Genomic DNA, 24784 nt, shown 5'->3' on the forward strand with positions numbered 1-24784 from the left:
CCGCTAGACGAAAGGGTTTTCCGTTTTTCGATGTGCTTCGCAGGACGAATTTCCCTATGGGCTTGCTTCGCAAGACGAAAATGTCTTGCGAGTCTTGAGATTTTTTTCCCTTTCCCCCCCTTTTTCTAAGCCGCTAATAGCCTTTTAGCCGCTAAGCCGCTAAGCCTTTAATAGCCGCTAAACCGCTAATAGCGCTAATCCGCTAAGCCGCTAATAGGGTTGCTTCGCAAGACGAAAAAACCGCTAGACGACTCGCGGAACGGATTAATTTCGTCTTGCGAGGCACCACTGTATATGATCACATGTTATGACATTTACCTACAATAATAATAAAGAGGAAGAAAAAGGATTGTCTGTCGCTTTTATCATTTGCCATTGAAAGCAAACATCCCTTTGCTGCTCTGTTGATGTTTTTATTTCAAAAAGACCCTCTCGGTTGGCCTATCTGTGTTTAAGGGAACCAGGCTTTAGGGTGCTTCACACTCTGTCTCTTCCGATTTTCTTTTAGCTCTTGCTCAGGTTCTGGAATGGATGGAAGTCTCGTTTGGAACAGAAGGAGGAAGAGCGATACCGCTCCCTGACACTGTCAGCTCATTCTCACTACAGGTGAGGAACCAACTATATTGAGGCAGCAACAGAGCTAAAAGCTGGTAGCTCAATTCTTTTTGAAGTCTGGAATGCTCCCATCTCTTAAACCTTCTAGGCCCCAAATTGGTTTCCTCCAGAGGTTTTGGACAATAACACACATCAACCCCAGCATCCTGCAGCCATGCTGTCCAGGGCTGATGGGAATTGTTGTCCAAAACAGCTGGCATGTTATTACGAATGAGCTCATTCTGCCCATTCTTTCTTTGTTTCCTTTTAATCTTACATCTACTACTATTACATCTTTCCATCTCAAAGTTCAGTGATGTTGACTGAGCTCCTGGGAATCCCCTTGTTTAATCACTAGCCGGACATAGCCTTGCCTACCTTTTGAAACAGGATAGTTATAATAATAATAATTATTGTTACTACTGTTATTCATATACCACTTAATCAGTTTCCAAGCAGCAGATCAAGTGTTACTCTCTGGGTCATGGGAACAGGGCAGGGCAGGGGTATCCAATGTTGGTTCCCTTTGGCAGAATTTTACTACTTCATAATTGCTCGTGTTGGCATAGGTGGCTTTGTCACTTGTTGATGGTGACAAGAGGTGCAGTTGACACTGGCAGAACTGCTTGTAATGATACAAAGAGCAAGTCACTGATGGCCTTACTCCATCTGCTTTCTTTTGTGCTTTTGCTGGCTGAAGTCCACATGAAGCAGCACAAATGAATCCTTACTGTTGCATCCTCATTGCCCCCAAACCATGGAGACCTCTACTGGGTAGCATGAGTGGCAGGTTAACCCTGTGCTTTTTCTGTTAGCACTCATTCTGTGTCTGTAGGGAGCTGTCCTTGGTCCTGAGGTGAAGGGAACTGTCCTCTTCGTTAGAGGCAATTGTTGACAGAACTGCATACTTTACATTTCAGGACTGTGTTGCTGCACAGGTGTCTCAAGACCTGGTCATGCCATGCCAACTGGAAAAGGCACAGGAAGGTAAGGGGGCATGGTCATCTTCAGACTATTCAGGCTCTGAATTTTCCAAGTGGGATCTACTTTTAAGTGATACCCTTTCCCTTCTCCATATTTATCCTTTTCTCATTGTGTATTAATCCCAATCTTTAATTGTCTCTCTCCATCCTTCTCATCTTTCTCTCTCTCTTTCTTTCTTTCTTTCTTTCTTTCTTTCTTTCTTTTTAAAAAACACATGATACGTGATGCTGGCCTACTTGGTTGTGTATCACCAGTCAAAGACTGATGTCTTATAGGGCCGCCTTCCCCAGCCAGACTCCCAGCTCCCATCAGCCCCAGCCACCATGAACATTGGACAGAGGTGATGGGAACTGCAACCTAGCAACAGAAAGGTCGCTAGGGCAAATTTAAGTTCTGCTTCATGCAGTTCCATTGTGGTGTGGGCTCTTTCTTCAACACCCTGCTAAACTCTCTCTGCTTACTAGTAGGCCCTCCAAGCCAGCATTTTTCAACCTTAGGCTCCCAGATGATTCTGGACTACAACTCCCATCACCTGTAGCCATTGGCTAAGCTGGCTGGGGATGATGGGAGTTGTAGTCCAACTGCTTCTGGGAAGCCAAAGTTGAAGAACACTGCTCTATAAAGGTAGAGAGTTGTTCCTTACTTTAAATGGAGCAGAGCCAAGTAAGTGAAGGCTGCTCTATGGGTAGCTGCTTGCCACTCTAGTCGCTTTGTATCACATGTGTGTACATGTGTCTTTGAGATAGCTTAAGCCTTCCTGGTTTCTCAGAGTGAGGCTTTTGCCTTTGTCATATGTCTTCAGCTGCAATATGCCAGAGCCAATAGGCACTACGAGGGTGTGATCTTGCCTGCCACTTTTGAGGCCTGGAAGCGATTCAGGGATCATCAGTGCTGGTGGAGAAAGATGAAGGGGATGGCCGTGTGTTTCCACAGGTAGGATGGAGGGTCAATAAAAAGAGAATTTTGGGGAACAGCTCTTGGCAGGCATTGAGTACCTGGTGAAAATCTAGTGCTCTTCTCCCTGCTTTCCAGAGAAATTTGCACAAGGCGATGGTTTGAAAGGTGGCGGCTGAGAAAACATGAGCACCAAGAGAACCACATGGCAGAGGAAATGGTAAATCTAGATTTTTACGTTTCAGGATAGTAGACAATTTCTACACTGCTGTGCTTGAATATACAATATCAGGGGTTTCAGACAGGAGGCAGCGTTGGTAGATGCTTACTTTGTTACATTCTGAAATGTCCTTGCTTGCTGTACCTGCTTAATGTACCTGAGATGCCTTGCTAAGTCGTAAATCTTTAAACACACATGTCTCCCAGTGCCTCACCCGTAAGGCACTTTTGCTTACTTGGAGGCACTTGCCCTGGCCTTCAGACACATTGCTCTCCTCTTACTCCTTGTGCACCAGAGAGGAATCCTATAATTCCAAACACATTCTGGGTCTCAAAGTGATGATTAGGCCACTTGGAAAGAGGAAGTAGAAGGAAGCAGGATGTTTTTTGCACCCACAGCTGCCTCTGATGGTGCTTGTGCTGCCATTCATTCCAGCTCTCCTTCCTGGCTCCCCCTCTCATATTTGAGTGACGATGTTGATGTATGAGATTTATTTGGGTTCCTGAGCTCAACTGGGTGGCCGTCTTCTTTTTAAAAGACTGTTTGGGTTATTGGGGACAGGTTGCTGGCAAAAGAATTATTCTACCTTTGCAGGAAGCCTGGCATGTGGCACAGCATGAGCTGGCTTCAAAATGCCTCCGCTCCCTATGTAGGCTGTTCTGCACTCTGAGCGACGGCTGCTGTCGCAGTCCTGGTGCTTCTGGCGCAGGAGAACTGTGGTTCAGCTGGAAGAGCGTGAGGGATTGTCCTTGGCCAAAGAGCATCACAGCCATCAAATCCTGCAGACTGCTTTCTGTCTTTGGAAGGAGAACGTTCAGGAAATAAAGGAAGGGTAAGGTAACAGATGGCGTTTCCGTGTGCTGCGCTGGTGCTGGCACGCCAGAGCAGCTTCGTCACGCTGGCCACGTGACCCGGAAGTGTCTCCGGACAGCGCTGGCCCCTGGCCTCTTAAGTGAGATGGGCGCACAACCCTAGAGTCGGACACGACTGGCCCGTACGGGCAGGGGTACCTTTACCTTTTTACTTTAAGGTAACAGAGAAGAATCAATAATAGCACAAGATAAGCCTGGCTGCTGGTGTTAGGATATTTCCGTTCCACCTTAAAAAGGGAACAGCCTGTTGTGTGTCACATGCCTGTTTACTTCCTGCTCACTGGGAGTTTCCGTTTTGTATATAGCTTTTGTTCCTGCTGTTTTCCTGGATACAGAGGCAAGCAGTCATGTTTTTCCTTTGTTCTGATCTACGTTGAATAAAGCTGTAAATATGCTCTCCTGTCTGAATCGTCCGTTGTGGAGACTGCTAAAAGGGTGTGCACGAGTCTTGGAATGTCTCTGAGGCTTGTGTCGCTAATTGACTGATGCTGCTGTTCCACGGGAGACCGGTGATCGTCTGGAGACGACTGGGAGGCCTGCCTGATGGCTCCATCTCCCTGGCAGTATTCCAACAGCTGGATCAGTAGCTCATCTTGCCCAGCATCCTGTTCTTTCAATGGCCAGAAATGTGTCCTAGTGGGAAGCCCACAAGCAGGGTCCAAGTGCAACAGAAACTTTCCCCATCTGTCATTCCCAGCACCTGGTATTCAGAAGCATCCTTCCTCCAACAGTAGAGGTAAAAGCACAGCCATCAGGGTTAGTTGCCACTGATATTGCAGGTCCTGCAGCTATAACTGCTTTAGGCTGACTTTACCTGACTGGCAGTGGCCATGTTCCTGCAAAAAAAGCCTACACCCTTGTCCCTTCAGCCTGCAGTCTGCATCAAGCCCACCAAACCTTTGCAACCTGAATTCCTGCCGCTTCCACTTACCTTGCTATTGCCTTTATGGACGGGAAGGGAAGCAGCAGAGTGGAAAGCAAGCCTGATCCAGATCTACTTGTAGGGCTCAGTCCCCGTATGACCTGCTTGAAACTCTTGTTGTTCCAGAGGCTTACTTGCTGGTTCCTCTGCGGCTCCCTCCTTTGGCTCTGTCTTGGACAAGGCAAACAGGCAATTCCCAAGCAGATATCCTTCAGGCCTAGTAGTTCAGGAATAGTGCTACAGTGGTACCTCGGTTTTCAAGCGTCTCGGAAGCCGAATGTTTTCATTTTTGAACGCCAAAAACCCAGAAGTAATTGCTTCCGTTTTCGAACATGCCTCGGAAGTTGAACAGCTTCTGCTGTGTGTTTTCCCATTTTTCCAATTGAACTTGCAGCCAGTCCTTTGCACCTTGGTTTGTTAACATTTTAGAAGTCGAACAGTCTTCCAGAATGGATTACGTTCGAGAACCGAGGTACCACTGAAGCAGTATTACCATTTATAACACGTGAGATAAAATGGCAGCCTCTGCTTTGAGGCTCACCACTTAAGACAGTAGCACAAAAGGCCCACATCTATCCTGAAGCTTAAGAGAGGGTCTGCTGTGCTTCCCTTTAGGAGGACGAAAGAGGCCAGAGCTTCAAGGTTCCACTCTGTCAAGCTCCTTCGATGGTCTTGGAGCAAGTGGCGACAGGTGAGAGATATACCTGATGGATTTCACATTGGTCCACTACCTGTTGTGACTCACATTCCTAGCCTTGTAGGCAGGAGTGTGTGTGTGTGTGTGTGTGTGTGTGTGTGTGTGTGGTGTGTTCTGCGTACCTTGAAATTCTGCCCCCAATAAGCCAACATTTTGTTATGAAATGAATTGGGTAAATCTGCATCTGTCCGCTGGTGTGGCATAACTCTGCCACATGTTCTCAAAGAAGTTTGAAAATGTTGGTAAGGATAAAAGGAACGAAAGGAGGGAAGGGCACAGAGATGAGGGAGAGACAGGGAGGCTGTGGAATAGCTAGCGGGGAAGGTGGAGGAGACAATTGTCAGCCTCTCCTCCAAATGCTGACAAACTCTACCTTGCTGACACTTTGGCTTTGAAGAGTGCTAGAAGGGTTGTCTTTAAAACAACAACATTGTGAAATCCAAGATTCCCGGGGTACCAAATCCTGTGACCGCTGTTAGATTCCAAAAGTGAAGAACTTGAGACCATGAGATAATTACAGCAATTGAAGGCAGAGTGTAAATTGTTGCTGTTGATTTAAATAAAATGGTTTGACTGTTGTTGCAGCCATTCACTGTAGGAGGCAGGAGAAAGATGATTCTCACAAGGAAGTAGGAGATGTCTCCTAGTCCAACCTTTAGCTGTTGCTTTTTTTCTGAAAGGAACATGCTTCCAAGTGCCATGGGAGGCTCATCTGGAGGGTAGCAGTTTGGAAAAGGCTGATCTAACTCATCTGAACAGGTCTAACACTCTGCTTGGTTGCTATCCCACCCTGCCAAGGAAGCTGCACTTTCCTTTCTTCACTTTTTCCCACACAGTGACGTTTCGCTCCCCTTTTCCCTTGCAGTACTTGAGGCACCGCTCTGAGAAGTGGACGAAGCTGGTGAGAGCTGATGTGCACCACCAGCAGGCTGTGCTGCGCAGGGCCTTGTCAGCCTGGAAGGTATGGCTGAGCTCTTACTTGTGACGCCCCAGGTGGCTTGGCTGGGCTCAAGGACAGCAGCCCCAAAGAACCACCAAGTTTGGCTGAGCTGGGATGGAATCCACTGTTGCCTTTGCCTATTGATGTGGGATACCTTTCCTTTTTGTGTCATATTGGTGGCATGTGTAGAGGGCTTTGCAATGCTTGTCCTGAGGTAGGGGCTCTGCACTGCAAGGACAAGTTATGGGAGTGCTCAGAAAATGTGTTAGCCCTTTACATCAGGAATGCTTTCCTTCCTTAGAGAGGGGAGGGGACTGAGCTGTGAAGAGGAGCAGCTTGCCAGTGAAGCTGCCTTGTGGTCCACATCAGCCAGAATCCTCAGCAAAGAGGGTATCAGACAATGTGGCACTTCGGCTCCCTGCCTCGGGGGGAAGGGGGGAAGCCAAGAGAAGCAGAAATGTCCTGTTTCTTCCAAGCAAACACACCTTTGCATTTCCTTAAAGGGGAACCTGGACTGACAGTAAATACCTCTGATTGGGGCACCTGTGGGCTACACAGCTCTAACTTCTGCTTTGGTAAAATCTGAAAATTAGGAACAATGTTTCACATTTTTCTCTTGTAGGCTTACCAGAGTCACATCCAGCACATTCTGTCCCAAGTAGCCAAAAAGGAGGTGGAGCATAATCAGCAGCTGCTACGGTAAGCCTTCTTAAATCTGTGGTGATGCTCAACCTGGTCTGACAGTCCTGGAAGAACCCTGTCTCTCAGCCCTCTGCCTTTTTCCCATCCTGGGCTTCACAGAGGGAAAGGATTTGCTCTTGCTTAGAGCTCCCCCCCCCCCAATCTCTGTCGGCCCTCAGGCAAGCACTGTGCACCTGGAAGGAAAATGCTGCAGAATCCAAGCAAGAAGCTGAGAAGGCTGCTCTGGCAGAAGAGCATCACCGAAGAGCGTTTCTCTCAAAGGTAACTCCCATCAGGAAGGAAAGCTAAACTCCCAGTACAGGTCCCTTGTCCCTGGGCCGGTTGGGGTGTCTCAGGCATGACATGATGCCCTTGAGCCTCCAGTTGAGGAAGTAAAAGACGACGCAGTATTAGGAGTCCTTAATGCTGCCGCCCCTGTTTTCTCTGCCTAGGTTGTGCTCAGATGGAGGGATGCAGCCTCCTTGTGTGCATACCATCGTCAGCAGGAGGCAGCAGCTGTGACGGAGGCCAGGAAGCATTTGCATGCAGGTGAGTGACAATTTGCAGTATGGCTTGCTTGAATGTGGCACATGATCCCAATACTAGCCTTCTGCCTCCTCCTGCATTGGGTCACTGGATTGGGCCTCTTTGTATGGCAGCCATATACCCCCTCCCTCGTGTAGCAGAGGAGGAGGAAGGTCTGTGATGGGTGATTCTTCCCATGCATCAGTGGATGCAGGATGCATAGCAGCTTCAAAGCCATCCACCAGGGAAGGACAGTGTGTGTTTGTGTGTGGCTCTGGATTGTTGGAGATATAGATATATATGATGGTTGTAAATCACCCCAAAAAATTAATTGAAGGTTAATCTAAAAACCATCTATGTAAAATTTAAGTCCACAAAGCTTTTATGTACATGGGTTCCAATACAGAATTGCACTGTTCTCCAGGTTTCCAACCTCAGTGTTACTTGTTGCAGTGCTGTGTTGTTTATTAGTGAGCTGCCTTCCTCCAACCTGGTACCTTCTGGATATTTTAGTGCTGGAACTTCCAGCACCATATGCCCAGTGCTGGCTGGAGTAGATGGGAGTTGTGGGGCAAAATATCTTGGAGAGCACCAGGTTAGGGAAGGCTGCTCTGAGAAATAGGATGGCAGGAGGGCTGGGCTTCTTCTCGCTCATTATTTTTTATCTTCCTGTTTGGACAGTGAGGCTGCAGGCAATGTTTCTTCGCTGGAAGGAGTCCTACGTTCAGTCCTCTAAGCAGAGAGGGCAGTTTGTCTTGGCAGCTCAGCACCATGGGAGACAGCTGCTTAGCAAGTGCATGGCCAGGTGGAAGCAGTATCACCTCCAGTGCATAAGGAAGATGGTGAGGAAATTTGCAGATTTCCATCTCCAGAGGGTACGAAGCAGTAAACCAGATGTGTGGAACGCTTTCTAGGACAGCCTGATCATTTTCATAGGAAAGGGCCGGGTTCTGTGCCTCAGAGTGGCAACCCTTGTGCCTCTTTCCCCCTGCAGCTCCTGCAGAGACAAGGAGATCAGCTGATGGCCCGGAGGCTTTCCTCTACCTGCTTCTCAACCTGGAAGACACAGGTGAGGTCAGACACATCCCTTTCCCCTTCCAGCCTCTGACTGCAGTGAGTCCATCTGAAGGCTGGGATGGAAGAGTGAGGCTGCTGACTAGTGTCCGTCATGTGGCATTATGGGAAACCATATTGTGGGATGGAGGAAAAAAGGAGTTCAACTAAAGCATCTCCCCTAACCCTCGCCCTAGGTGCAGAGGAGATGAAAGGGGACAAACGAGAATAATTTTTCAGTTAATGCTGAAAACGCAAAAGAACTTCATAGCTTGTATCTATGCTGGGGTTGGGATTTCCCCCTCCCTCCTTAACCTGGCCCACATGGTCTTTCTTTCTTTCTGCACCAACAGTTGGCGTACAGGCAGAGGGAGCGGCAGGAAACCATGCGGGCGCTTTGGCATTGGTCCATGTCCCTGCAGGGCAAGGTCAGTCTTGGCAGGCGAGAGAGGAGGTGCATTCATGTGGTCCTGTTTGGAGGGAGCAGCTCTGCTTGCAAGCAGACTGCCTTCTCTTTCTCCCTTTGCTGGATTGCAAAGCCAGGATGTAAAGAATCACACAGCTCATTCCATGCGTGGGAGTGGGAGGGAGCTTTCTGCAGTTTGGTTAAGTATGTATTACCAAGGAAAGAGGAGGAGGAGGGTGGAGACACAGGATGCTCTGTTTCTAGCTGCAGCTGTGCATCTCCCAGCAGCCGTGGAGGGCAGTGCCATCTCTGTCACTAGCAGCACTGCATCGAAGGGCCTTCCACCTCTGGGCAGGGCTAGGGAGCTGCTTCAGCCTAGGGCATCATATCTTGAGAGGGAGCACAGCAGTTGCAGCTAATATATGTATTTCCATTACATATGTCAGACATAAAAATGTTTTCAAGAATATAGGGACGATCCATCTCTCACTTGTGGATGTTTTTGCACCACCTCCCACACTGCTGACAGTTTTGGATCTATACTTGAAATTCTGAGAGCTTAAAAAAGAAAAAGAAAAGCACTGGCATGTGTATTTGAGTTCCTTGAACCTATTTGCTTTCTCTGGAGGGAATTTTTGCTGGTTCCTTTGTCACTGATGAATACGAAAGGCTGTGCGGCCACTGCCACCTATGTGTCTTGCCTGCAGGTATTTGATGCTTGGCTGGCATTTGTCCTGGAGCAGCAGCGCAAGAAAGGTCGGATCGAAAGGGCTGTGGAGATTTACCGGGCTGATTTGCTGCGGGAGGGTGTGACCCGCATCCTGAGGTACACGGCTGGCATGAAGGAATTCCAAGGGCACTTGCAGGCCCAGCATCAGGTGAAGGTAAAAGAACGGGACCCCTCTTGTGGCTCCCTCTCATTTCACATCTGTACAACTTTATCATCATTACCCATTTTATTTCGCAACAGGTTGATATCTGCTTCATACACAGTGATTTCTTTTTTGCATGTTAGATGGATCAGATCCACAATGATGACTAACAATTATTTGCTCTATTACCTGCTGTTCGCCCCAGGGTCTCAGGACATGTCACAATAATTTAAAATACAATGTTAAAAACAGTTTTAAACAAATTTTAATTGCCAGAATAGAGGGTGTTCTGAAAATATTTGGTTGTTGCCTGTGCTGGCTTCTCCTCTCTGTACATAAGCAGGAAGCACAGATCCCTTATGGGTTCCACCCCACAGCAACAGATAGAAGCACACGCCACCCTCTCACAGGTACTCCTGGGACAAGTATAGGCACAATACGTCCTGTCAGGTCCACTGCCCAGCTTCTCCCTCTAGGGGGCACTACAGAGCCAGAGAGCGACATCATCACAGGTGTGCCTGGCCCACACCTTGCCCCACTCTTCCTTTGTCTCTGTTCTTAATATTTTTTGACATGCTATGTTGGACTGAAGCATTTGGGAGAGACTGCTGCTCCTCCAGATTCAAAACTGTCCTCCTGACTACAGAGGAGCTCCTTATACAACTATCCTCCTCCTCTCAAGACCAGACTTCCCCAGCCTGGTGCCCTCCAGTTATTCTGGACTATAACATCCATGAGCCCCTGCATCATATGGCTCTGTGAGCCGGGACTGATGAGATTTGTAGTCCAAAACATCTGGAAGGACACCAGATTGCTGAAGGCTCCCCAAGAAGTACAGAAATTAACAAGCTCCTTCTCTCCATTTTCCCTGCCCAGCCTCTCCTTTTGCAGCACCACCTTTCCACCAACCTGCCATGTGCTTCTTCCTTGCACTCACAGATCGCCTGCCACCGTCACCAGGCTGTCTACCGGTGCGCCATGCTCTGGAAACTAAAGGCCCTCTGCCAGAAACCCAGCCTGTCTATTCCGGGGGCCCCTCTCAAGAAGCGAGTGACATTCCAAGTGCCAGTGCCTGCTGCAATCTCAAGAGCCGATGGAGATCTTGGAAAGAGAACGAGCCTTCGTTCCACGGCAAGGCCTGCACAGAACTACCACCAGGCCCACATTTTCCAGGCTTCTGGAGATTCCATCCTGACTGATCTGTGAGTAAGAGGCAAAGCTGCAACCTCCTTACGCTCGCTTCCCCTTGAGCCACCAAACTGTGAATTTAATTGCACAGTGGCCTCTCTCATTTTGAAAGCCACTGCATATGCACAGAGGAAGGCTTCTTTTAATTTTAAAGAGTGGGGAAAGAATGAGTTGCCACTAGCAAAAGGACTCAGCAGCAGATGGTTAGACTCTCCGGATCTCATTCTCTCTCTCTGTTCCATGCAGGGAAGGTGCCATGCACAGGAAACTTTTAATGAAACTTTGGGGATTCTCCTGAGCCTTCTCCTATCCCTAAGGCTCTATTTGCCCATCTCCCTGGCAGTCATTTGCTATTGTAATAATAATAAAGATCCTCTTGAAATTGACTAGTCTAACCAATCTTTATTACTAGCCAAAGGGCAGGCAAAGAAGGCTTGTGCCCCTTAGGATTATTGAGTGGCATGAAGTACTGGAATCATTATTCAGTTCTCAATAGCAAGCCTCGGGAGTAACTGTGCTGGCTCTTTGGTTTTGTTTAAACTTGTAAGGCTGTAAGTGATAGGTACAGTTGCTTGTGTAAATCCACCTGTCAACCTGCTTTTCTTAAAGAAGTATTAGTGCTGAGAACATGCTTGTAGGCACTCCTATGCATAATTATCAGTGTGTAAAAGTTATGTATGTACCTCAGTGTTCCCTAATTCTAAAAAGGCCTCTAACCCTCCCTCCTATCCTCCCCACAGGCAGGCGGCCCGCCAAGGCAGGTTACAGCCCCGTAGACCTGACTTTCTGCTGCAATCTCTGGAGAGAACAGAGCTGCCTGGTCCTGACTTGAATGGGTAGGGAAGAATGTTCAACTTTCAGACATGACAAATTAATGAATAGAACAAAGACTACATAGGGGCTACTCCCACCACCCAAGACCTCTAATGAAAGGGAAGATCCAGGATGACATTCTCACCCCATCTTGGTACTTAATGGATGTTCAAACTAGAATAAACTTGTGTGCCCATCAACCATCCTGTTGATGAAATAAGAAGTAAGGCTTCTTATTTGATTGCATGGAAAATTCGGAGTGTAGCAGAATATCAAACTCACAAAACAAGACTTCTGCAACAAGAAGCTCTGATGCAAGTCATAAAGCTACATGGCCACAATTCTTCATGGAATCTTGTGGATGCCTCCAAATTCTTGGAAAACTTCTGCTTGGTACAAAAAAGGAAAGGGCTGGGGGTGGGATAGGTGGGTGGGTGGGTGGGTGGACTTAATCCACTTTACTTTGTAGAGCAAAGCTTAAAATGTGCCTGAGCTAGAAAAGTGGATGCTGGCAGCTTGGAAGGTAACAGTAAGAGGGATTTTTCCAGATTATTCCTTGGTGTGCTTCAGATTCTTATACATCTAACAAATCGGATCTTTGTCTTCCTCTTCTAGACTAGAAAGCCTTGCTGGGGCTTTGCAGAAAGCGACTCCAAGCCACCCATCTGCTCTGTCTACGGCTCTTTTGTCATCTGCCCAAAGCAGTGTCCCTTCTCCACCCCAGTTCAGCAGCTGCCCCTTCTCAGCACCCCCACTTCCTCAGCCTGCTCCAGTGCTGCGCACACCCCCTTGGCCAGATAGCACAGCCGTCCCAAAGCCAGAGCTGTTGCCACCTTCCTCCTTCATGACACGGAGAAGAGAGAAGCCAGGAACGGTGAGTTCTCACACCTTGTTTGCTGCTTCATGCAGTGGTAATGCCCTGGCCTTACACTCACTTGATCTGCCTGAGTCAAATTCCCAGTTAAGGCTGCAATCCTAACCCTTGGCTGGCAGTGACAGGCTTGATGGAATGGTGCAATCAGCCACATCCACAGTCTAGCTAATTGCACCAACCAGGGTGGAAGGAAAAAAATGCAGCAGCAGGGCTTGCTCAGTGGATCCTGGCCTGACGCCCTCTTCACCCTCAAAAGGGCCTGTTTTGGGTTGACCACATCGCAGCATTACTTGCCAGCAGGGACACCACTTCTGCTTCATCCAACCCCCCTCTAGCATGGCAGATTGCTGATTTTGATTACTCTGGAAGGTTTCCAGATTCAGAAGTGTTTGCCTCTCTGTTAGCCCAGTTCTGTAGCACAGAGCTTATCCCTCTATCAGTTTCTAAGGTGGGGATCCTTTTATCATAAGAACATTCCATACAAAGGGCTTAGGGTACCTTGCAGTTTGTTTAACACCAATTCCATAAGCACAGCTCTGAGTGGTGTCTGGACAGGGTTAAATAACATTCTTGTTTTCCTGCCTTTCAGGTCGAGCCTTTGGGCCTGCAGCCTGGCCTCTATTCCACAAGCCCTCCGGGACCAACCACTGGGAAGGAAAAAGTGCTGGCAGACTCAAGGGCAGATTTCCTCCTGCCTGAAGATTTTTCAATGAGAGAGAGCCATCCTCCCCATCCCACTTGCAGAAGGGCAGGTAACAATGATGGTCCTATGAGTGACCCACTTTTCTCACTCCCAAATAGCAAAAGGCTCTTTTTTTGCCTGCAGGGAAACATTTTGTTTCCTAAAGGAAGTGAGCTGCTTGTTTTGAGGACAAGGGTGCAGTGGCTTTCCAGGAGGTTTGTCCTCCTACCTGGGTGTAAGTGTGTGCCCTCCCGTTTTTGCTGCTTCTGCAACAAGAGTAAGGGGGCTTGTCTCTGAGATGTGATCCTTCCCAGATGACCCACAGTTAATATGGAGGCTACAGAGAAGGGAGCAGAAGTTTCTCGGAGGGATTCCAAAACCCACACTGTCTTCCTTTTCATTTTAGGAACCAAAGAACCAGAAAAGGCAACAGAGGGTTTTACTCAGGAGGCGCTGGCAGTTCACAAACAGCTGGGAGCTGAGCTCCAGGTTATTGGGAAGAAAATGCAACTCTACCACCACAACCAGCAGGAGCTGAAGTACGTAGCCAAACACTACTTCTCCCACTTTGCAATGCGTGTTTGGGCTTCTGTTTCCTCTGGGAAGGAGAGATTGGTTCAGGAAATCCTAGTTGGAAGGGGCCACTGCTGTAGTGTGCTGTGTTGGTGGGTGCAGGGACACAGTTCCCCTCTAGCACACTCTTCCATGCCTCCCTTAACTGTTGCCCTCTTGTAGAACTGCCCAGTAAATCTTTCTTTTGACTACTTCAGAGCAAGTTGTAGGCTTATCCAAGGGCTGGCTCCCTTCCCACACGAACAAATTCAGGAAAGGGAAGGTGAAAAATGCCCTAACCAAGGCCGCAATCACCCCATACATTTAAAGCATTATGATACTGGCTTTCCCCAAGTAATTCTGGGAGCTGTGATGTGGTAAGAGTTTCTAGGAGACCCTTATTCCCCTCCCACAGCTACGCTTCCCAAAGTCATTTAACAATCCATCCCTCTTCCCAGTGAACTCTGGGAATTGTAGCCCTGGGAGAGGAACAGGGGCTCCTAGCAATCTCGACACCCCTAATAAACTTCAGCTTCCAGAATTATTTGGGGGAAGTCATCACTGTTCAAAGTGGTATCATAGTGCTTAAACATTCCTGTTGCTCCTGAAATGCTTTCCCCCCACAAACCTAACTGCAGGGGAGGGGAGCAAGTGTGTATGTGTGGGTGGGAGATTTATGTGAACTAGCCCTGGCCCTGTACACTTTGGCTCAGCCCACTCCTTTTGTCCCCACCTATTGCTGGAAGGTTGGCCACAAGGACAGAAAAAGATCCTCCGCCATCAGTGTAATAGTTCTTATGGTCCAATTTCCCCAGTAAACCACAATAAGGAAACATCAATAGTGCTCTGTAATTAAGTAGTTATTTAGACAGATACTGGGATCAGGCAGGATTTGTTCAAGGCAGTCCTACTGCAGATAACGACAGAGGGCATTACTGTGAAGGCAAAGCAACTGGAGTGGATGGGCTGGGTTAACCTACCTGACAGGTTTATAGAGGAGGAAACATTTGCACAGGGCTCACTTAAACCATTGCAAATCCTGTAAGTACAAATGGTTGCATTGGGCCTAATAGAGGAAAGTGGTGGGGATTGGACCCCTGGCCTTGCTTTCATTTGGCCAGAACAGGATGACATTCTGGCTTTTTATTCCAGGTCCTGCCAGCGGCGGCAGCGCCTTCTGCTTAAGTGGCTGGAGATGAGACCAGGGGATGAAGAACAGGTGGTTGTGCGTCAAGTACAAGAAGAGTTGGATCAGGTACAAACAGGAAGTTCTCCCTGCGGCCACTGAAGCAAAATTAAATGGCTGCAGAGAAGCCCACACATTTCCCAAAGGGCATTGCAAAGAAGAGTAAAACCTTTATTCCCTTGCTGCCATCACCACTTCTGCCATTATTCTATCAGCTCTAGGGCTGAGATGGTGTGAAAATCTGGAGCAAGAAAGTGTTTATAGTGAGGCTGGAGGGAGCCTCCATGTCCCATGAGCCTCAGGGCTTGCATGGCTTCTCTGTTCTGCATTGCTCTGGGGCCCACCCCATTGCCACAAAATATCCAGATTTTCCTATTTCAGGATTTGCTTCTCATAAAGTTTTGGTGGTTGCACTTTTAAAAGAACGTATCCCAAGTATCTGATGCTAGTTTCTTGTTTTCGGCAACAGGTATTACTATGCTGGTTCGTAACTAGAGGGTATGGATTAAACTACTTGGTAGCTCAGCATGTTCTGGAGACTCTGGAGGAGGTGTAGTATTGGAGCAAACTCTCACAAGCTGAGGTCCCTTTGGTACCCTCCATAAAATATCTGAGGGGGCTGGGCCTCCCAAAGTTGATGGCCATTGCCATTCAAATGGTGTGTGTGCACCACATCTTGTGATCGATTAAGGGGGTGGGGCTCACATGCCCCCCCCCCCATATTTTATTCAAGATGGCATCCCTTCTGTAGCAAAGCTCCCCAGTGACATTGTGTTTCTTACTCACCTGTCACTTGTGGTACGTGGTTGCATGTGGCAGACAAAAAGTGGAAATATAAATTTACTTATAAATCAAGATGCATCAGCTTAGCGCTTTGAAATGGCAAACTGGCATATCTGCTTGTGAGTAAATCAAGTTTTTGTTAGTTGGAAGTTTCCACCACCCAAACCGCTTTTGAGAAGAACTGCAAAGACCTACTCCATTTAGGATTGGTCTGGGAGCTAGTGCTACCCTAGCAGTTTGTGCATGTATTGTGTGTTGTAGCTCAAAGCAAGATTTTTGGATGAGGGAGGCCAGGAATAATTTCTCGGGGGCACAGATGGCTGCCTCTCACGCTAGCTGAGGCCTGAGCCAGGCTGCCCCTCCAAACCACCTCTCTTTGTGCTCCTGTTTCTTTGCAGCTGAAAGTGAAGATCAGTTCCCTCAAGCACATACTGGGAGAAGAGCGACCGCTAATGGAGTCCTACATCACACGTGTCCAGGATATTCGAGCGGCTCTTGGCACTTAAGCATCTTGGACTCACTTGTTTGCATGATATGCAGTGGGATGGCTGGATGTTGTCCCTTTGCTATGCAGGGGGTGGTGGTGGCAGAGGAGCCTCTACCCCGTTAGCTGTACAAACGCTGGTGGAGGCTGCAATCCAATATTAACACATTTACCTGGGAGTAAGTCACATTGACATGCACAGGATTGCACTGCAGGTAGTTAGCATGTCTCTTTACAGCAGTCAAATGCTTTTAAAAAGTCAGCCACGCTAAGTCATTCATTTTTATTTTAAAACCTTTGCAATTAATGAGTTAATGTCCTTAAGTTGTACATTTTGACATACAAAAATACTGTGCTACTGATACAGTTGAAAAATTAAATGGATTCTCCGTGCAGGAGAAATTCACAGCGTCACTAAGAAACCAACTCCCGTTTTGCTTAGGATCAATGTGACCTCCTCTGGCTCTCAGCAGCCTCTGGCCCCCACCACAATCTCCTCCCCTAGACCGGGAAGTTCATCCAGCAGAATTCCCGTGTCCTCAGTAAGCAGCAGAACCTTCAGTGCCGCTCTGCAAGCAGAGTAACAAGAAATTAAAGCTCAAAGAGGAACTTGGCAAAGCAGCCAAGTGGAAGCAATCGAAGGAGCAATGGATGGAGCAAAGTTTACCCCCTTCGGGTAGTTTTGCCTTTTTAAATAATGCACTAATAGAGGAGCTGTGACCCATCATTCTATCCTATGGTTAAAGAGGCCAGTTAGCTGGTTAGAAAACCCACCTTCAAACTGTGCAAAGATAGGAAGGATGGATGACCAGCCATCACCACCAAGGCCACTTCTCTGCCCTTCATCAGCATCAGAGACGGGAGCCACTATCATTGGAAACATCCATGCCTCAAATGGCACACGCCTCAGATGAAGACTTGCTCCTTTTTTTAGCAGTCACCGTCTTCAAACGTGCCTTGGCTTCTTTTCTTATGGCTGTGCTCATTAAAAGGGGCAGCTTCTCTCGTGTGTGTGTGTGTGTGTGTGTGTGTACAAGGTAAGACTAAAGCAAGAAAAGCATAAGGAGGAGACTTTTAAGGGGAGGGATGCAGTTTTAAAGCCAAAATGAGCTCAACACTCCTGAGCCTCAGCCATGTTCACAACTTGGTTTCTTGAGGTCAAGAACAAAACACAGACATCATAAATAAACCAATCCCTTTTCAACTGCCCTCCCCCCCTTTGGCACCAATTTCTATGAATCCCCTCCCAGGAAAAAAAAGGCATAGTAAGTTTTAAGATTCCCCTTATTATTGGTCTACGCAGCAGTGCTTAATATTTTGCCACTGAACCCCACTTAGATGTGTGTGGGATGAAGGTTCAGAATAGAACTCTCAAGCTGGCTTTGGCAAATTTGGCTTTTAAGTATTTTGCAAGTCCAGCAAAGAGTGGGGAAAATGGTTAACACATGAGAAAAGGAGGACTACTCCTTTTGCTTTTTAGGAAGACCTGGGCTGACAGGATCTTCTCCCCCAGTCCTCGGGTTCTGGCAAGTTGGCAGTAGCTGCGTAGGGAGAGGAAAGAGGCTTTCACTGCTGTTCACAGCAAGAGACTTCCCACTGCCTTTGCAGAGGAAAAAAAAATCTGGGTTTTTTTCACGTCCCCAGCTTAACAAGAGACTAGATATTTCCCATACAAACCAAAAAAAAAAAGATTAAGGCCAGAATAGCAATACAGAATGGCCGGGTTAGAGTGAGCTCGAGCTACAAATAAAATAGGCTTCCTAAAAACAAAAACCAGATCAAGTCAAATGTGGAATGTGAACACAGTGTTTGAGGTTTAAAAATACAGTGCAGACTTCTGTTTTAAAGGGATAGTACCAGATTTATAAGAGGTTTCTAAAACAATGGCACACCCAGATGAACTCTTTAATGTTTCTATATTCCACTCTGCTGAGTCTCCTGGTTTTGGCATTGGACTGTTCAGTCTGGTGTGAAACATAAATTGAGAATACGGCTGGGTGAGAGACATAATTAGAAAATATGGAACATGGGTCAATCTGACAGTATCCCTTGAAAGCAGGAATCTCTGCTCTCCTTCCTCCCTCTGACTGCAGCATTTCAACCAAGACTTCATCGTTTGGTGCCAAAGCAGGCTGAAAATGGCATCTTGGGGAGAAATGCCTATTTCTACAGGCACAGGGAAGAAGCAGAAAAGCCACCCTGGTCAACATTCTTAAAGGCCACAATCCCTGATATGTCTGCAGCTCTCATGGTGGGAATGCACTGCCGGCACCCCCCGTTCTAAGAACAAGGGGGCTTTAGTTTCCTCACTCAGGTCCTGCTGAGCAATACTCCCACCTTAGAGAAACTTATCCTTTTACGAATTGAGTCCCTGTTGCATATAAAAAGCCCCCCTGGCAGTGGAGTCTCTAGAGAGATCCTAAGGCCTCTCCAAAGCGGATTTTCTGGCCAGGCTTCAGATAAAAATTAAAGTCCTTCGGTGCCTCAAAGATCAGGACGATGGTTGAGCCTAGATTAAACTCTCCTAAATGTTCTCCCTTCCTCATGGGGATGCCCTCATGATTGTTGTTGTTTACGAAGCTGAAGTCGTTGTATGAGCCTTTGCTGTAGCTGGGGCTATTTGTACGCAGATCCTGCACGGAGAGAAGAAAAGAGGTGTTACACAAGGACTCCAGGAGGGAAGCAGGTAAGTGCCTTGCAAAGAAGCCTGTAACATTTTGTTACTCAACCACTGGCTACTTTAGTCCTTTGTGGGTGAAGTGCAGGGAGGGAGGCATTTTGGTGGTGCCTGCCTGCCTGGTCACCATAAGAAGGTTCTTCTTCACCATGGGCAACGAGGCAAGAGGCTACTTAAAACCTCGCTCAAGGCCCAATTTGCATGTATGCACAGTGACACAGTTGCCGCCAAAACCACACCACCCTCTTTCCCGGAACCTATGAATTGTTTGCAGGATGCTCAAGAACACCCACTCCCACCTGCTGCCTTGCAGGACTGAAGTTGCACTCAGTTCCATAACCAAGTTGGAAACTTGGGAGCAGAACAAAGAAAATTAATACAGCTATGCAAAAGGAGGTAAGGGCACTCACTCACTTGGGAATTAACAACAAGAAATGGTTTTACAGTTCTAAGGTTCCTCAGGAGCTGGGATTATTACAGTCATTTAATATGTCCCAAGTGATTGCTCACAGGCTGGGCAAGTGATCCCACCATCAACATGCTCCCCTGAAAATATTAAGCAACCTTTTACCAGGTTCAGGCCATTTGTCCACTTCCTGGGAGAGGGGGAGCTCCCTCCAACAGGGAATTGGGTTGCCCTTTCCCATCACCTGCTGCCACCTGGTCCTTTTTTTTGGCCAGAGATGCTTCCAATGATTGAACCTAGGAACCTTTTCATTCCTACCATTGAGCTCTGGCCCCTCCTGCGTAATGTCTAGAGCAGGCCCTTATCCAGTAAAGGTCTGGGGTCCTGAGTTACTTTGGAAACTGCAAAGGTGGGACAGCAACGGGCAGCTCAACACAGTTCAAGCCTCACCGTTCCACTTGCACTCTAAATGGTGGGGGCACATGGGACAATGATTCCTCCTTCTCAAGTGTTTGAAAGGCTCGACTCACCTGATCAAAATAGATGCGGATTGATCCCACATTTTGGGCTCCTACTGCAGTCAGAGAGAAAAAACCGTGCTTCCAGTAGCCACTGAGTACAACGCGTTCATTATGGCAGAAGAGTTCTTTGATCCAGCGAGCAACCCCTGGATTCACAGACATCAGGGAGCCTATGGGGAGCAAGGAGAGAGCCACCCTTTTATTTCCCCAGCCACCGTTGGGAGGATGAAAGCAAATTCTCAGAAACAGCTTGAATGAAGCAGCTTTCAGCTCTGTAAGACCGTCTTCCTGCATTAAGCCACAGGTGAGGCTTTGGGCTGGAAAGTGGAAAGGGGCAAGCTGGAGAAGCCCCAAATTGAAAGGTATGACATCATTTATTACCTGGTAGTTTTAAAATTACGTTAGACACCCAGGAGCAACAAACACTGGTGTACTTTTGTAAGGGCAATAAGGGAGGGAGGGAATCCAATCACTCATAGTATAAGCGTGATCACAACCATTTTCCCACTTAAAATCCTGCAGAAATAATAATTTGAGAAGGACTTAGAGATGGGATCACTTGCTATTTTTAAAGGGCAAACTCATTCAGTGCCTTTTACATTCTGAACACTTCCTGGTAAATCATGCTTCTTCTCAAAGGAAGGATGATGTCCAGCATCAAATGACTCTTGGTTCAGGAACCATTGGATTTTACACAGAATCGCAGAGTTGGAAGGGACATGACTTCACCGACAAATATTTATTAAAATGCAGTGTTTAGCAGCAACCTTCCACTGCATGTGTATCTCTGGAAACCTGGCCTACCTGGGAAGTGACGCCGGTGAGACACTTTCCAGTCGGTCGGTGAGTGGAAGCAGTGGTAGTCTCCAGGCGCCAAGTAAATCACACAGTGATAGAGCTCATTGCAGTCCTTTGTTACCAGCTGCTTTTGGAATGAGGAGGCTGAAAGAATAACGAGTAAAATGGTTTTTGAGGCTTCAACACAATGTACAAAACAGGAACGTAAGCAGCTGTAGGTGAGACAGAAGCAGCTGCAAGGAGGAAGAGGAAGGGGTGGCTCAATGCCTGTGCCCAGTCAGGGCCCAATGCAGCTATTACATGGCATCCAGTGGTTGCGTCCTCTGCAGATGCCAAGTTCAGTGGAATGATGTTGAGCCCCAAAGTCTGCCTGTGTGCACTTACCTGGCTTGCTTTTACAGTTCTCTTTAACAGCACGTGGACCCAGGAAGGACTCCAGTGAGTAAGTGATGCCTTTTACTTGCTCCACTTCACAGTTCTTCACTTGTCCAAAGCTGAGAATCTTGCCATCGGATGGACTGATCTACAGGGAGCAAACAGCACCAAAAATTCTCGTGTTAGCACCTGCCACTTCTCTAAACACTATTAATTTTTTAAAAAAATTCTATCCCACGATTCTATTCAGAAGATGATCAATGATTTTAAAAAACCCAACAGTTCTAGAACAATCCGCAATGCAACCAAAGCATAAATCAAAATATTGGCATAAAAACCACAAAGCAGCCATCAGAATTAAGCATCAAAACACCAGAAAGAGGCCTTTTAAAACAGCCCATATTCATCAGCTCCAGTGAATCAGGTCTGATGCAGTTAACTTGGCAAAGAAACTCTAAAGGTTGGATGGGATAGGGCCTTGATGGTGTCTATCAGCAGTGTGGCTACTGCTTCTCCATCAACTCAGCACCACTGCCCCTCACATCTCTGCCACTTACCATACTGTGGATACCGCAGACGGGTCGGGCTTGGGGCTTTAGCTTCCGCCTGAAGAACTCACTAAGGTTTCTGTAGTGGTGAAGGTCTTCCACAGCAGCCTCCTTCATGTTGACACCAAATGTCCAGATGTATAGGCTGAGGACCGGCTTCCGGAGCCAAGTGGGCAGCTCAACACTGTTCAGGCGCCCCCAGGCTCGGGAAAGGAGTCGCGTTGGCACAGATTTGTACAGGGAAACCTAAAAACAGAGGAGGAAGATGGGAGCTACTTCACGACACCCACTCACCTGAAAAAAACAACTGAAAACCTGCCCTTGGCTAATTTTAATGCAAGAGATCAGAGACTGCTGGTGGGGGAGTATGTTGGGAGGAGAATGTAATTTCCCATGCACCCTCTACTGATCTACAAAGGTGGAAAGGCTGGACGTAAAAAAGCTGGCAATTAAAGACTAATTAACATGGGGTACACACACACACACACACACCCCACCCAAATAATGATCATGGCAGCTTCCACATTTTGGTCTAACCATGAAATGGTTCATAGAATCCATTCATAGAATCATAGAATTGGAAGGAACTACAAGGATCATCTAGTCCAGGGGTTCCCAAACTTGGGGCTCCAGCAGCTTTTGGACCACAATTCCCATCATCCCTGGCCACTGGTCCAGCTAGCATGGGATGATGGGAGGTGTAGTCCAAAAACTGCTGGAGACCCAAGTTTGGGAAACCCTGATAGTCCCAACTCCCTGCAATATTTTACCCAGTGTGAGGCTTGAACCCACAACACCAAGATTAAGAATCTCATGCCCAACCAACTGAGCTATGTTGAACATATCCTCATAGCATATGCACCTCAAATAGATGACTGGTTCTCTCCCCTGGATTAGGCAGTGAGGTTGGGAGGAGAGGCAACTCCGCAGCTGCTAACAACTTTTGAAAGGGCCTCATGGCTTCAGGATGCCTATTTGCTGGGGGCCACCATGAGCAATTTCACATCTCTGAGGATGTTGTGTCTTGGCAAAAGTATATAGGAACAGCAGTAGCTGCCTAACAGAGTTGGGCCCTTAGTCCATCTAGCTCAGTACTGTCCACGTTGACCAGCAGCAACCGCTCTCCAGGGATTCAGTCTCAGGCATCTCTCCCAGTCCAACCTGGAGATGCTGCTCTAGACTGAACCTGGGAGCGTCTCCATACAAGGCAAATGCTCTGCCACTGAACTGCAGCCCTTCCCCAAAGTAAACAGTTCCCTGACTGCTGTACTGGAAAAACAAACCCATGGAGATCATGCACATTCTCAAGGAAGGGTAGAAGGGGCTAGTGGTGGCCCAGTACCCCTTCTACCCCCGAATAACTCTTTGGGCTAGTAAGGACTTTGTGGCAGCACAAGCAGCTACCCTGGATATGATGCAGGGAGTGGGAGTTGCCCCTAGAACAAGGAGGCCATGGTTCCATTTGCACCAGCACCCAGACCTTGATGCAAGAATCCTGCATTCTGCTGCTTCTGTGCAACTGGAACACAGATATATTCTTGATTAATTGCTGTGACTGGCAAGGAGGAGGAGGTTGCTTTGTATTCTGTGGGAGGGGTGTGCTAACTGTAAAGCAGGGATAGGATCTAGGTCAGAACAGGGTGGGAACAGGTTAAAATACTGCGGGATTATCTGTAGGCAGCAAGGCCTGAGGAAATTGCTGTAGCTAATTCCTTCAAATCCCCCCTTGGTTAATCCTGAAACCCCTGGCATTCCTCTTGAGGGACGCAGAGCAGGGAAAAGAAAATCTCTCAACATGGCAGAGACTTTAGAAGAGCCATGCCACTGTCTGTAAATTGCTTACCGAAAAGAAAAGGAAAAAAGCAGAGCATCACAAAACTAGCCAGAATGGATCTTCCAATAGCAAATCTTGCCAAGCTAACTTTATCCCCCTTGATAAAGATCATGCTTTCGTTAGATCAGCTTGGTACCCTCCAGATGTTTTGGACAACTCCCATCAGTCCCAACCAACCCTTGAAAGGAGGAAGCTATCTGGAATGGGAATGTCCAAAAACAGTACACCTCAAGATGTGGAAGGGTGTCCTTGAGAAGGACAGAGTGGCAGGATGAGAGACGCAGCACAATGATAGACCATCTGCTTTACATGCAGAAGATCCCAGGCTCAGTCCCCAGCAGGTAGAGCTGGGACTGTCCCATCTTAAACCCTGGAGAACTGCTGTTGTCAGTCAGCGTAGACAATACTGAGCTCGATAGACCAATGGTCTGACTGCCCTTCTGATACTTTGAACTACAGCTCCCATCTGCCCCAGTCAGCATGGCCACTGTTCAGGGATGATGGGAGCTGTAGTAAAAACCCCAGAAGGTAATGCATTGGTTGTGCCCCTCCAGCCCTTCTAGTATGAGTTCCTGTGGATATAAGGACAGTCTATAACTAGGCACCAGTATGACAGGTCGGGGGTCATTACTTTAGGATAAGTACAGAGACTGCTGGTATGATGAAAAGGTCTGACTGGTGTACAGGTGCAGCCCAGCTGCCATCATCACTGGGCAAAGCTGTTCAACAGCTTTCTGGCTTAGGAAGGAAGAGCAGGGTGCCCCAGCAGCCACTTCCACAGACCTATTCTCCTGCATCTGCAGTTTCCTACATGGCTGGCTATTGGCACAGCCATGTCAGGCGAGGAACAATGCCTCGAGGAGGGGTGGGGGAAGTGTCTAGGGTTGTATTTGCTCAGCTGAGTTCAGAGGGAAAATGCTTGGAACTGCGCTTTGATCATGGCACACAGACACACCAGCCTGTTGCCACTGCAGCTTGTACACTCGGGATAATACAGGACAACTCATGTCCTTTCACTATTCCTAATTATGAGGCTCCTCATAAAAATAGAAAAATATTTATCTTTCTCCTTAAAAGAAACGCCACTTTATTTCACTCATCAGAACACTCTGAAAACTGAGCCAGGAAGCAGAAAGAAAGCTACTTTTTATATTTCCTGAATTTTTCAAGCTCCCTTATGATCAAAAGGGTGTGCAACACTTGGTGTTAATGTGCTGGTGTCATCTAGGTTTCAAATGTGCACTTCAGCAACCCGGTAGGTTAGCCAGGGGGCAAAGTATAGCTGGTGATAAAGACCACATACTCAAGATGGCAACTGATACAAACAAACTGGTTTGCTGATCCACAATCCTTCACTCAGAAAATAATATTATCCTTCATACAGAAGATAATATTATGACCTT

At 47.5% G+C, this 24784-nt stretch overlaps 2 protein-coding genes across 13 annotated transcripts in view; one reads left to right on the forward strand and one right to left on the reverse strand.

Annotated features, from left to right (window-relative positions):
- Positions 1-16648, forward strand: part of SFI1 (SFI1 centrin binding protein) — a 32704-nt gene extending 16056 nt beyond the window's left edge. For 6 of the 7 annotated variants that reach the window (XM_080986172.1, XM_080986174.1, XM_080986175.1 and 3 more), the window contains 21 exons: positions 509-606; positions 1515-1581; positions 2381-2511; positions 2611-2692; positions 3346-3524; positions 5102-5177; positions 6049-6144; positions 6746-6822; positions 6984-7086; positions 7257-7353; positions 8011-8171; positions 8324-8398; positions 8736-8810; positions 9496-9672; positions 10600-10862; positions 11589-11684; positions 12277-12535; positions 13125-13287; positions 13624-13756; positions 14922-15024; positions 16137-16648. In XM_080986172.1, the coding sequence (XP_080842298.1) occupies positions 509-606; positions 1515-1581; positions 2381-2511; positions 2611-2692; positions 3346-3524; positions 5102-5177; positions 6049-6144; positions 6746-6822; positions 6984-7086; positions 7257-7353; positions 8011-8171; positions 8324-8398; positions 8736-8810; positions 9496-9672; positions 10600-10862; positions 11589-11684; positions 12277-12535; positions 13125-13287; positions 13624-13756; positions 14922-15024; positions 16137-16244 (2619 nt within the window). In that variant the 3' untranslated portion in view covers positions 16245-16648. The remainder of the gene's footprint in view (positions 1-508; positions 607-1514; positions 1582-2380; positions 2512-2610; positions 2693-3345; positions 3525-5101; positions 5178-6048; positions 6145-6745; positions 6823-6983; positions 7087-7256; positions 7354-8010; positions 8172-8323; positions 8399-8735; positions 8811-9495; positions 9673-10599; positions 10863-11588; positions 11685-12276; positions 12536-13124; positions 13288-13623; positions 13757-14921; positions 15025-16136) is intronic. The other variant, XM_080986173.1, reaches the window with a different exon arrangement.
- The window catches only part of PISD (phosphatidylserine decarboxylase), a 39150-nt gene continuing 30857 nt past the window's right edge, over positions 16492-24784 (reverse strand). For all 6 annotated transcript variants that reach the window (XM_080986393.1, XM_080986396.1, XM_080986391.1 and 3 more), the window contains 5 exons: positions 21557-21793; positions 21009-21147; positions 20631-20768; positions 19836-19996; positions 16492-18855 (listed from right to left, as the gene is read on the reverse strand). In XM_080986393.1, coding sequence (XP_080842519.1) covers positions 18631-18855; positions 19836-19996; positions 20631-20768; positions 21009-21147; positions 21557-21793 — 900 coding nt within the window. In that variant the 3' untranslated portion in view covers positions 16492-18630. The remainder of the gene's footprint in view (positions 18856-19835; positions 19997-20630; positions 20769-21008; positions 21148-21556; positions 21794-24784) is intronic.

The sequence above is a fragment of the Podarcis pityusensis genome, assembly GCF_964106645.2.
Source record: "Podarcis pityusensis genome assembly, chromosome: 16".
Lineage (NCBI taxonomy): Eukaryota > Metazoa > Chordata > Lepidosauria > Squamata > Lacertidae > Podarcis > Podarcis pityusensis.